At 36.4% G+C, this 12,722-nt stretch overlaps 2 protein-coding genes across 4 annotated transcripts; one reads left to right on the top strand and one right to left on the bottom strand.

Moving 5' to 3' along the window:
* The first annotated feature begins 48 nt into the window (after positions 1-48).
* Positions 49-1,348, top strand: LOC113282581 (major latex protein 146-like). The gene is made up of 3 exons (XM_026531620.1): positions 49-497; positions 644-951; positions 1,250-1,348. Exons 1-2 carry the CDS (start codon positions 281-283, stop codon positions 916-918), a joined length of 492 nt encoding a protein of 163 aa, XP_026387405.1. The 5' UTR covers positions 49-280; the 3' UTR covers positions 919-951; positions 1,250-1,348.
* A 114-nt stretch (positions 1,349-1,462) lies between these two features.
* LOC113282579 (uncharacterized protein At4g15970-like) lies at positions 1,463-5,721 on the bottom strand. Of its 3 annotated transcripts, none has more exons than XM_026531617.1 (5): positions 5,256-5,721; positions 3,769-4,134; positions 2,160-2,641; positions 1,974-2,068; positions 1,463-1,567 (listed from the first exon to the last, which is right to left on the bottom strand). In XM_026531617.1, exons 1-4 carry the CDS (start codon positions 5,511-5,513, stop codon positions 1,984-1,986), a joined length of 1,191 nt encoding a protein of 396 aa, XP_026387402.1. In that variant the 5' UTR covers positions 5,514-5,721; the 3' UTR covers positions 1,463-1,567; positions 1,974-1,983. The 3 variants fall into 3 exon arrangements, with proteins under 3 accessions (XP_026387402.1, XP_026387403.1, XP_026387401.1); XM_026531618.1 differs by lacking the exon at positions 1,463-1,567 and having other exon boundaries at positions 1,617-2,068; positions 3,769-3,953; positions 4,035-4,134; XM_026531616.1 differs by lacking the exon at positions 1,463-1,567 and having other exon boundaries at positions 1,617-2,068.
* Positions 5,722-12,722: the final 7,001 nt, after the last annotated feature.

Raw genomic sequence — 12,722 nt, 5'->3', positions numbered from 1 at the left:
ACCATCACGGTGATAACTGTCGCATATAATATAAGCAAGTGGGTTTGAATCCGGGTATAGCTTTTATATTCTTATATTTTCAAAGTGCATGCATGCATCAGGATAAGAACACTAATATGATCTGACCTCAGCTTCAATAATGCCATCTCTGATTTAGATAGTCTATAAAAGGTTGATCATCACAGCGAGCAAGGAAATAAAATAGCCAGAAAAAGTATCAGTCTAACACTTGTAGTAATACCAGTTTGTGGTGGGAAAACGTACATATTTGTGAAAATCAATGGCTGGTGCTGTTACTGGTGGTACTGGTACTTGTTTGAAAGGGACACTATCCTTCAAAACAGAAGTCCACTGCTCTGCTGATAAGTATTATTCAATGTACAAACATGAAGTCACCGAACTTCCAAAGATCATGCCGTTTGTCTATGGTGACATCCAAGTTATTGAAGGAGATGGAGTTAGTGTTGGCTCCGTCAAGCAGTGGAACTATGTTCTCGGTACCAAACAAACTACTAAACTACACCTTTTGTTTGTCATCTGTTAAAAACAAAACCTAGTGTTATATTGTTTTCTCGTGTGCCTTGTGCGGTTTTAATCACTTCATTTCCTTTTGTTTCTAACACTTGATTTTGGATGTTGGCAGAGGGAAAACCACACTGTGTGAAGGAAAAAGTAACAGAGATGGACGATGAAAAGAGAAGGATAACTCACGATCTATTCGAAGGAGAAGTGATGAACGTATATAAGAAGTTTGCAGTGACACTGCACGTCAAACCGAAAAAGGGTGATATAGAAGGGAATGTAGTGAAATGGAGTGTCGAGTATGAGAAGCTGAACGAGGATTCGCCAACTCCACTTTCATACCTTGATGTGCTCGATAAGATTACCAGAGACCTAAATGCTCACTTGTGTCAGTGATGATCACTCGATCAAGCTTATAGTACTTTATCAGTAAGTTTCTACCAAATTTATAGTTTGGTCTTTGGTGCCATGGTGTGTTGCTTAATGTTTTGTCAGTAATTTTTCTGGTCAGTTAATAAATTATACTACTGTATAATGTATTTTGTGTCCACGCGACACTCGAGTGTCTATTACCTGTAATAATCAAGAAGGTTAAGCCAGATTGCAGTGGTCTCTTTGAGAGTAGTAATATTAACATGGGCTTATGATACATGCTACACTACCCAATACTAGTTGATTCCCCAAAATAAAATATTGACCAATTTTCTCTTTTAATTTTGGCCAACAGATATATAGTGGCGAACACCAAGATTGGTCTTACTTACTGTAGTCTGTTACGATCATGGTGAAGTTCAGCTGGCAGGAAGCAATAGAGCTTCTAAAATCGCCTCCGGTCTGCCATGATGTTGGCGTTCCTGAAAACGTGTCTCGCCTATCCTGCAATTTTCCCAGCTTTACCATGATCACTACACTAATGCATGTATTATTGACATGATTAGAAGCGCCATATCAACATTTTAACTTATGTTGCGCGGTTGCGCCTGCAGTACTCTGATTGTCAGTACACTCCTTGAGTAAGGCCGAAGCAGAGTTCAAGACCAGAGTGCTGCAAAAGGGAACTTTATTGAACACCTGTTTATTTCTGTGAATCCAAATTAACCAAGAGAAATAGGCTAGCAAATGTGGGAAAATTCCCAAAGATAGTGTCACAGGCTTTACAATACAAAACCAATGTTAACCCGTGGCACCCTGATTTACAGTAATGCTCAACTGGTGGTCTACACGCCACTGCTCTAGTTAGATCACATTTAATAACTGAATGATCACAGTTCAGTTTAATCTATACAAAAAATGTGCAAATCTTTCCATCTTAGGTTTCGCAAAAAATTTATGGAATGAAATGATTATAACTAATGATATGTTGTTTCGAGCACATGGAAATGTATCAACCAAACACCTACTGACCAGAGAAAATGTTAAAAGGCATCCATTTAAATGGCCACATACCATACCTATATGGATTTAGTTTTGTGTGTCTCCTATTTCTACTACTACTCCTTCTTCTACATTCTCCATCGGCAAGTTATTCGTGTGGAGAGATGCAAGGCTGCAACCACCATACAACTTTTGTGAGCAAAAAAATAAATAACATAAAATTGACAACTCCAGATTACATGAAAACAGAAAGAAACAGATACCTGCAATTTTGCGGTACCCGCCAAGCAGATTGATTTGATCTCTTCAGAGTTTGAGGCAAAGACAAAAACTTTCTCCAATCATCGAGCATGATCTTCAAATCGTGAACCTTATTATCCAAACCCAAGCAACAATTTGCATGCATGGTACATACTTGATTTAAATCTTTGCTTGACTCACAAAACCCGCCAAAGTAAGCAGTATTTAAGAACCTCATTTTCAGTCCGATCTCCATAATAAATGGATCAAATTTGATCATATTAAGCACATCCTGGTCATGGTATCCTGGATGGATATCTCTTGAGGAGTACCAAAACTTGTAGAATTCTATTGTTCGGTTATTGGACTTAACATAGTTAAACCCACCATTTGGTCGGTTCTGTAGGTCGTAAGAACTGCCGAAGAAGAGATCACATGCGATCTGGAAATCTGCATCTGGATAAAATCGTGGAAACGGGTCCCGGAACCACATGATATCAGCATCCTAGAGAAGAATAACCAACCGAAAAACCATTGAAAAGGGTACAATATGTAACCAAGAAAGACCTACCTAGGATAAAATACAATATAAAAAGCGACAAATTGATTAGAATTTAGAAAACCTATCATACCCAAAATGGTTGCAAGATGCGGTATGAATATCCCCGGTGTTAAGAAAAAGATATGGTTCTAGGAAACTGAATGCTTTATAAGGTCTTCTAAAACTACCTTACAATTATTACCACATGTAAGGCACATCCTATCCAGATACCATCCACAAGTCCATCATCTCTTATCTTAGGTAGGTTCGAGGATTAGAGGTCTCAAGATCAGCATGGTCATGAGAAACACACTTCTGGTTCCAGGAAAATTACTGTGGTGACAAATGTAAGAAACTGGTTTTAGATATCAATAAAAAAACGAACAAATGGGATAGAGTGTAGCATATTGTTTCAGTAAATCCCAATTGGGGTTTGATGTACAGCTAATGTATTTCCCATCCATAATTTATTGTTCAGCAATGCCCCGCTACCTATTTTAAGAAATATTTAAGGCAATTCCACATATTTTGTCTGCATTCTACTTACAGACTTAATAGATCTACTCTCCTAAAATTTTGAGTTTAATCAAACACTTAAGACAACACAGTATTGAATAAACAATTGCATTACCGATGTATAATATGTTTCCCGAAACTAGACATGGAAAGTTGATGGGTCCTGGAATCTAGAGAGATTTAAGGATATAGGACTAAACAGAAGGAAACCAACGTATAACTAACAGACTATGCAATATTATGGAGGTGTATTGTGATTTTGATCAAATACTTCTACATTTCAGAAATTTATAAGAAATTGATAATGCTGAGCATATTTAACGAAGCGATGAATAATAGCACAAGGTAACAGCACAATTAATGATTCACCCATGGCGGAGAAAAGAATGAAAGCAAATAATCCATATGCTTTTCTCAAAGAGCAGTAAAAGAATGTTATGACCCTGACATCGAAGACATATATAACAAGTGCAACTGAAATGATAACAGAAAAACTCTCTAGGCACAGTCATAAAGGCTATCATGTAAGTAGAGATATGCTCAGCTGCAATAAATAACAAGCATAAAAAAATTACCGTGAAAATGAAGTTGTATCCCATCTCAAGAACAGACAATAAAAATGCTATTCGTCTCCACATCATCTTCAGATAGTCGGGGGTCATAAAATAAGCCTCCTTAGAGAAATCAACTCCTTGGGTAGAAAGAGGAAAGCAGTGGCTATGAACAGCCAAGCAACGACTATATGCCTTTTGGTCCAAAGCTATAATCACCAAATGATTCAAAAGTTTACTAGTGTTATCTCCTATCCTGAAGCTCTCCAGAAAGAGATCAAAAATAGAACCTGGAGCTGCCCATGCTTCATTTAACGTAGTTAAGATTACAGTTCTTTGACCCATTGATGCCTCTTTTAAAACTCTTTCCAACCTAACTTCGTCACTATCCTGCAGAATTAATGCAGAAACAGATCAGACAAAACCAAATTGCAAAAATAGAAAGATATGACCATCTACAATCTCACATCAAGCACTAATAATTTCTTGATTTATTCCTTTTCCTCGTTTTTCAAAGGATGATATTCCCATGACCACATTGTGCATCATCTGTCTAAGCACAGTTGACACTTACACCATGTTTGTTTACTCCTGACTCATCTGAGTCATCTGGATCTGAGTGAAATCACCTGACTCATCTGGATCTGAGTCGATATGTTTGTTTTGAGTCAGATCTGACTCATCTGACTCGGAAATAAGTGAGTCAGTGGTTTGGTCCCATGAGTCAGGGGTATTTTGTTACCTGACTCAAATGAGTCCGAGTCAGGGGTTATGTCTGAGTCAGAGGTCGAGTCAGATCTGACTCAAAATGGAAAATAAACGGTCTGACTGCTGACTCGGTCCGAGTCAGGGGTTAACTCAGATTCAGACGCCGAGTCAGCTGCAAACAAACAAGTTCTTAAAGGCGACACCAAATAATGGCAATGTATCACCCTTACTTTCAGGAAAACCTACACTTACTGGTCCATAAATTAGTCAGCAGACAGAGTTTACGTCCAACTGGGGGAGTAAAATCAAGTCTAGTTATCATGGACTTTATTAATCAACTATGGTATGACCCCAATGAGCTTCTGTGGCTCAGTATTCAACACAGAGAAATCAATTTTGAGTACTCTCTTTTGCCATGTGCAAAGTAAATTGACCATGTCATTCATCTAGTGTGTGCATTGCAGAATCAAGTCTAGAATCAGTGTTTCCCTTTTGCCAAATACATCAAACTGAGATGAAATTCGGAACCCATTTGTCAAGCTGTGTGTGTGTTGTATTGCAAAATCAAGTCAATACATCAAAATGAGCTGACAATTTGTCAAGCAATGTGCGTGCATTGCAGAATCAAGTCTAGAAAGACAAAAAGATGTTTCCTTTTTTTTCTGATTACAGCAAAATTGAGCTGAAACGCCCCAAATTCGGCAACAATTAGACAAACCCTAACTAGTGTTTTAAGCTCCTAACAAACTTTACAGACAAATTTGAAAAATTAAAGAGCAGAAAATGGCAAATTAGTCACTCACCTCAGAATGATTGATGTTGTAAGAGAAAGCAGAACCAGTGAGAAGATTATTTGACGAAGAATGAAAGTCAAAAGGATGATAGACTGCTGAATAAAGATACAAACTAGGAACTCCGACGAACGCAAAAAACAGTATCAATGTCAGTGTCCGTCGAAATAAAAGACCACCGACACTATCAGAATTATGAATTATCATCATTTTAGACCTTCGTTTTAGCCTTCCAACAGTAGTAATTCCTCCTCCACCAACTATCCTCATGAAATCGGTTTCTCATTCGGAATTTATAACTTGTATCACGACATGATTATGATCGTCTTGAAACCCCGTTCGTCTTGAAACTTGATCTTCTGTGATGGATGATTTTAACTCGTTTCTTTCATTTGTTGTCGCAGCGGCAGAGAAATTCATGAGATGGGACTGAAAATGTGAACGGACTGAGGCCGAGGGTCTGTTTCTGGGTCGATATGGTGACGCGTACACCTACATGCAACTGTTACTGTGTCCCGCATTTATGATATTATCACGAGGATCTGAAATTCGTAGGACCTTCCCATGAAAGCATGTCTAAATCAACGCGGTCAATATCGGATTTATGAATATCGGTTGGGACCGAAAAACAATATTTCGGTGAATATCAGTGAAGTATCGACGATATTGGCATCTCAGATAAACACCGAAAACGATATCATCGGTAGTATCTCGACCAAGGTAGTCAATTTCGGATTTCGGATTGTCTCGCTCGACACCGAGATACTGGTACAACTTTGTCTCGGGAAAATTCCGTTTTAAAATCTCGGTAAAATCTCGGTTTCATATTTTATATCCTCGTATCGATAATCACTTAAAAGAAACATAGTATTAGTAAATCTGGTTGTTCACCTTCCTCATCATCAACACCAAATAATAATTTTAGCTCAAGAAATTCAAACACAGCAACAAGCAATAATACTAGTGAGTGAATTAATCTTTTTAATTTTTGTACGTGAAATTAGTCCACTCAATTTAAAAAGAAAAAAAAATCCGGCCAAGACAAATCAATTCCGACCGAAAAACGCGTTTCCGACCGAAATTTTCGCAAAGATTTCGTCCGACCGAAATTAACAAAATCGTGTCTTCTTGGACCGAAATCCGGAATTTCGCCGAAATTTCGGACGAAATGACCGAAATCGACTACATAAATCTCGACCGAAATTAACTACATTGCCTAAAATACTATAACTCATCATTAGAAGTGGATTCGTAAATGCCTGCCAAAAACAAAAAGTTGAATTTGTCGGAAAACGATAATGTCATGTATCATGATATCCGGCTCACTAGGAGGAAATGGGTTTGTTTGGTCGTAAGACCAGTTATAATGGATTTTTTTTCTTTGTGAAATTTAATTATTTATATAGAATTAAGACTCATAAAGAGTCTGAGTTACAAAGGTAGTAGAGTCATCTAATATAAAGGACCGATTCCTCCTGATATTATATTTATCTATTAGAAAATTTTGATTAATACAGGCCGGAAGGTTGTGAGTCTGATCCAATTCAGACTTTAAAGTTTTTGCAATATTGCTAAGGAATCTGTAACAACATTTCTTGTCTTAGGAACAAAACAAAAACCCAAAAAACTTGAACAAGAGTTTGCACTTTATCCACTTCCTCCAAAATGTTTTTGTTGCGTCAGATACATCTGAGGGGGTGTTATTGAGGTGATTAATACGAATTTCACAATCACCTTCAATACTGAAATGATTGATGTTCTTCTCCTTTGCCCATTAGGTTGCTTGTAGGACCCCTACAACTTCTGCTTCTTGTGGGTCTGTGCTTGATGATGGTCATGCTCTTCCTTTTTCGAATACACCAGCGTCATCCTTTAGAATTAAAACATATCTATAATAAGAAAATTGAGAGATCCAGGCCGCATCTACATTAATTTTAAGAGAGTGGGGCTCTGAAGCTTTCCATGGAATTTTAGATTTCTTATTAGAGATATCATTGTCTTTCTTATGTGAATCTTTTCTAGACCAACAAAGGATGTGTCTCTGAACTTCTTAGACAGCTGAGAAGTTGTTTTAGACTTTTCTTCAAAAACTTAGTTGCATCTTTCTTTCCAAATAAACCACATTTTGTAAGAAGTAAATATATTGTTATCACCTGGTTTGAGGTATGGAACCAATTTTTACATAAATCAAGGATGCTAGTAGGTGGGCCAGACAGGATTGTGATTGGGTTTGGTTCTTGTTCCCATACAACTTATGCATACCTACAAATAACAAGTGTCTTGTCTTTAACTTTTCCGCATAACTTAACATTAGTAGCTAGGGCATTCTGAATGCATTTCCAGGAAAAACAAATAGTTCTCTGTGATATGTTCAGTTTCCAAAGAGGTTTTCAAAAAGTTTTAGGTAGCGATAAACTTACAATATTTGTTCATACCTCATTAAGTTTATCATACATTGATTTAACAATGTAAACCCCATATTTTGTCAAGGTCAATCTAAGTTTATCCTGTTTTAGAAATTTTATTTTGTCTAGGAACATGTAGATACAACAAATTTGTGAAGCTATGTCCACAGGGAAGGAAGCATAAATAAGGGTGAAATTTCATTTTTTTTTAGTGATGGGATCTATAAGATCTGCCACAAGCGTTATAGAATTTTTAAACGTATTGCGATAAGAGGCCAGATTTCCATTTATACCTGGGACCCAGTTGTCTTCCCAAACACTGATACTAAGTTCATTTCCTACTTCCAAGATACGATATTGGTTTATCAGTTCTAATCGTTTACATAAGCTTTTGCATGTCCAAGAACATTTATCTAGTGATTTTACTTTTAAGGGGCTTTTTCATTTAAAATATATTGGTTTCAATGTTTACCCCATAAGGAGTCTGGTTCCTGAACTAGTCTCCAGGCTATTTTACAATCCTCGCTAAATCGAATTTGTGGGCATCCCTAAATCCTAAGCCTATCTACTACTTTCATTGGTTTACAGAGATTGATCCACGCTTTAGGATAGAAACCTCTAGTGCCCGAATTTTTATCCCACCAGAAGTCTCTTTGTATGACATTTATCTTATTTGTAATTTTCTTAGGTAGAATAAAACCTCACATCTGATAAGTAGGGATAAAAACACAAGTGAGGGGTTTAAACTAGCTCCACATATTGGAGACACATAATGGGGGAGAAATATATGGGTGACAAGTAGATTAACATAAACAATGAATTTGAGCAAGTCCAGCAGAGCAAATTTTTTTATTCAAAATAGCGATTTTATTGATTAAATAAGTGAAGTACATATGGGAAAGTCTTCCTTACACCAGTCTTGAATATCTTGTGGAAATTGTCAACATACCCAAAATCTGAACTAATGCTTCTATCTTTTTTCCTGTAGAATCAGATATCACATTCTTATCTCTTACAACAAACTGACGGACATAGTACTCATGATTCTGTAACAAAAACTTTGATGTCCAAGATATGACCTTGATTCATCTAGTAATGGGTAAATTCATCTTCTCACGGTGAAAAAAAAAAGTATATCGGTAATGTTGGAGTCGTTCTTCATTACTAGAGATGATTGTCCCTGGTTGAGCCAATGCTCAGTTCAACTGGAGCCGAGTTTTGGATAAAGTTAAGCCGACCGGCTCAACTATAGACGACACGAATGCATTATCCAACGGATATATCTCCGTCCTACCTATATAAATCTCATTCATCGACATCTAACACACACAACTTCCATTTATTTGTTATATTCACATATATTCATCCAATTTCTTCAATATATTACTTTTTTTTATCGTTTTGATTAAGGTTTAATTTTTATTAATGGATCCTAATTTGGAAATGAGGAAACACATTCAGATGCGCTAATCTTTCTCCAACATCAACAAATTTGGATGCAGCAGTTGAATCAAATGGATGAAGATTCAGACGATGAGAGAATGATTACCAACAATATGAGACAATTATACATGGGACAAATACCGCGAGCTCCAGAACCAAGAGCAGTTTTTACAAGAAGATATATGTGGAGATTTCGTGAGGAATGACACCAACAAATGATGTGTGATTATTTTATCAATGGATGTGTGTACTCTGATTAAGACTTCCAACGTCGCTTATGTATGACACGTTACTTGGTTATTAGGTTTACTGGAGAGCTTTCGATATAGTCCTAAATAAAAAGTTACTGCAACTCTAAGGATTTTAAGTTATGGTGTGCCAACGGATGCCTGTAATGTGTACATTTGTAAGGAAAAAATAACAACATACGAAAATCTCGGTATGTTTTGAGAAACTGTAGTCAACCCATTTCGGTCCACGTTTTTTACGACAAGCAACACAAGATGATGTCGAATGACTACTAGTTGAAAATGTGAATATGGGCATTTCCGGAATGCTACGTAACCTTGATTGCATGCATTGGGTGTGGCATGAATATCCTTATGTTTGGTAAGGTTAGTATAAGGGTCAATATTCAAAAAAAATCGTTGTTCTGGAAGCATCGACTTCTTATGATTGTTGGATATGTCGAATTTTTTTTAATTCCCTGGTTGCAACAACGACATCAATATTTTGCATAAATCTCCTTTATTTAAAAAACTGAAGTATGAAACTGCTCCAACTCTCCATTTCATCGTCAAGGACAATAATTATAACATGTGGTATTTCATAGCAGACGAAAATTATCAAGCGTAGTCAACGTTAGTGCAAGGATACCCGAACACGATAAGAACCGTGATAAAGATATTTTAATAAAAAGCAGATGGGAAGTATGCAGGATGTTGAACGAGCACTAGGTATTTTAAAGAGGAAGTTCCATATAATTTATGGACCATATCGCTTTTTTGAACCAATAAAAATGAACATGGTTATGCTTACTTGCATCATTTTGCATAATATGGTAATCAAGGATACCCGACGGGATACTGGTTGGACAAGTATCCAAAAAAAAATCTGAGAAAAGAAGTTCAATCCCTTCATGGTATGCCCGTAAGAGAATACAGAATGGTAGAAGAGAGTTCAAAACATAGGTTTATATTTACGACTAAAGGAGAATCTTACTGCGCAGAATTGGGCCGAAGTCGAAAGAAGAAACCATTACAAGATTTTTCCTATTATTGCTTTATCGTTTTAGTTATATTAATATGATTTAATTTGTTATGTTGATTTGTATAATTTGAATTAAACAAACATTGAAATCGAAACTAAGGATTGCATTGCATTTTACATTAAGGATTACATTTAATCTAAAGCTAACTATTACATCCGGAATTTAAAAAGTAACAACTAAACAAATATAATGGCATTATTGTTTTCCTCATATAATGTGTCGTCCTCTTTATCAGAATCAATGTCAACTGTTGTTGGGCGTATTAGTGCCTTCTGTGCTTGAATTTCATCAAATTCTTCTTGCCAGAGTTGTAGTTGTGTAGGATTCATCTTTGATATTTCCATTCTCATAATTCCTTTCGTATGCGCATTAAAAGAAAATTGTCCAACCGCCTTACAACCTTTAATTTTTATTGTGCGACCATTTTCTAGCGCTCTATTATTTTAACAATACCGGCTTTTTCTTGTTTCTCAAAGAGTTCTTTAAAATTGAATTATGAAGTTGATGATTATGCGGTATCTTGAGTTGTCTTTCTTTTTTCTTTTGTTGTTGTTGTTGTTGTTGTTGTAGTTGCTTTTTTGACACCTGGTCCGTCATCTTTCTCAATTTCCACTAACATTAAAATTAGAATTATCATGTGGGAATCATCCAGTATTGTGCTGAGGGTTTGAAGTTGTTTTTGGTGAAGATTATAGTCACCTAAGGTGACTCCATTGGTACCGATATCCATTCAACATATTAGGGTTATATCGGTTGAGCTTTTCGAGATGTGGAGACCAACTTCGTGCTTGGAACTCGAAGTTCTTTTTCTTTATCATTCCTTTTGAGTTTTTAATTGGTGCAGATTGAATATTTATAAATTAGTTATTACAACTAACATAACACGTTTTAAAGATCAATTACACAATTTGAAATGCGACTTACCATACTGACTTCAGTATCACTGATTCACTAATCGCTCTTTCCGACCCATTTGCATCATCAAAGCTACCTAATTGTTCATATCTTTGGTGGTTGTATTTAAATGACCTGACAACTCATTAGCCTCACGTTTTTTAATATTCCTAGTTTCCTAACTAAAATTCTTATGAATATTCTCACAAAGCGTATTATGTTGTTGTTGAGCACCATTAACATTATCAAGCGTTGATGCTACACAACCTCTGCAAATAGCTTTATCTTTATTCAGACTATACTTTATGCCGCAAACTTTTGATGACGAAACATTTAATGTTGGAGTATTTTGTATCTATGATGAACCGGACATTATTTTTGGATTCTTTTTCTTCTTCTGATTTTGAGATTAAGATTTTGATATTATTTGAGTGTACAAGGGTCGAAAATGGTTGAATTTATAGGGAATGAAATTAGAGTCGCTGGATGAAACTAGTTGTTATCGGCTCAAACAAGGCCGAACCATCATCCCAACCAGAGCCGAGTCTCGACTTTACCTAGGCCAATTGTCTATGGTTGACTCGTTCGTTTCAATTGAGTGATCATCGAGTCCAAATTTGTGCACACTACTTAAAGAGTGTGCACGTAACACTTCAATCTCCACTATTGATTTAATTTAGGTAGTTATTTAGCGAGGGTCGAAATTCTAAACATCGAGGCTAATGAGGAGTCTGAATTTGTGCACACTCCTTAACGAGTGCGCACGTAACATTTCAATCTTTATCCTTGATTTAATTTAGGGAGTTATGTAACGAGGGTCGTGATTCTAAACATGAATGATAATATGGTCATCAGTTAAATAATCGACCAATCAGAAGAATATGTGAAATATACACTCGGAGTGTCAACAAATTTGAACTCGGATAATGGGGATCAGTTAAATAACCAACCAATCAGAATAATATGTTAAATATACACTGGAGTGTGAACAAATCTAACTCGTGATCATCTCAACATAAGACTGGATCGGCAAACTCTCAGCCTTTGCCCATCCATTTTAACCATTTGTCTATCCCACGGGGTGAAAATGAGCAAATCTACCATTTGCCCGCCCATTGGAATTATACTCTTAGCATTAGAGTTGGCAAATCCTGATTGTTAATTCCAGACTCAGGTAGTGCAGTCTAGCTTTTGACAGCGGGATAACAAAGATTTAACGAAAAAGAAACATGGTTGATACAAGCAGTGTATACAAGTAACACAACAACAGTTTGAATTTCGTCCATACCATACGGCACAAGATGCTCTGGTATACAATGATGGAACCAATTGTTCCCCGTGGGTGATACTTTATTTTTTTTCAAATTTTCAATTTTGTTTCATTTGCTCAACAATTTCAATATGATTTGCTCCAATCAAAATTTTCTGTAATCTCGTTGTTAGGCTCCGCCAATGTGGCTTTCCTGA

This window comes from Papaver somniferum, chromosome 5 (genome assembly GCF_003573695.1).
Source record: "Papaver somniferum cultivar HN1 chromosome 5, ASM357369v1, whole genome shotgun sequence".
NCBI classification, from domain to species: Eukaryota; Viridiplantae; Streptophyta; class Magnoliopsida; order Ranunculales; family Papaveraceae; genus Papaver; species Papaver somniferum.
Note: the sequence above shows the minus strand (reverse complement) of the source record. Positions and strands in the feature narration are given on the sequence as shown.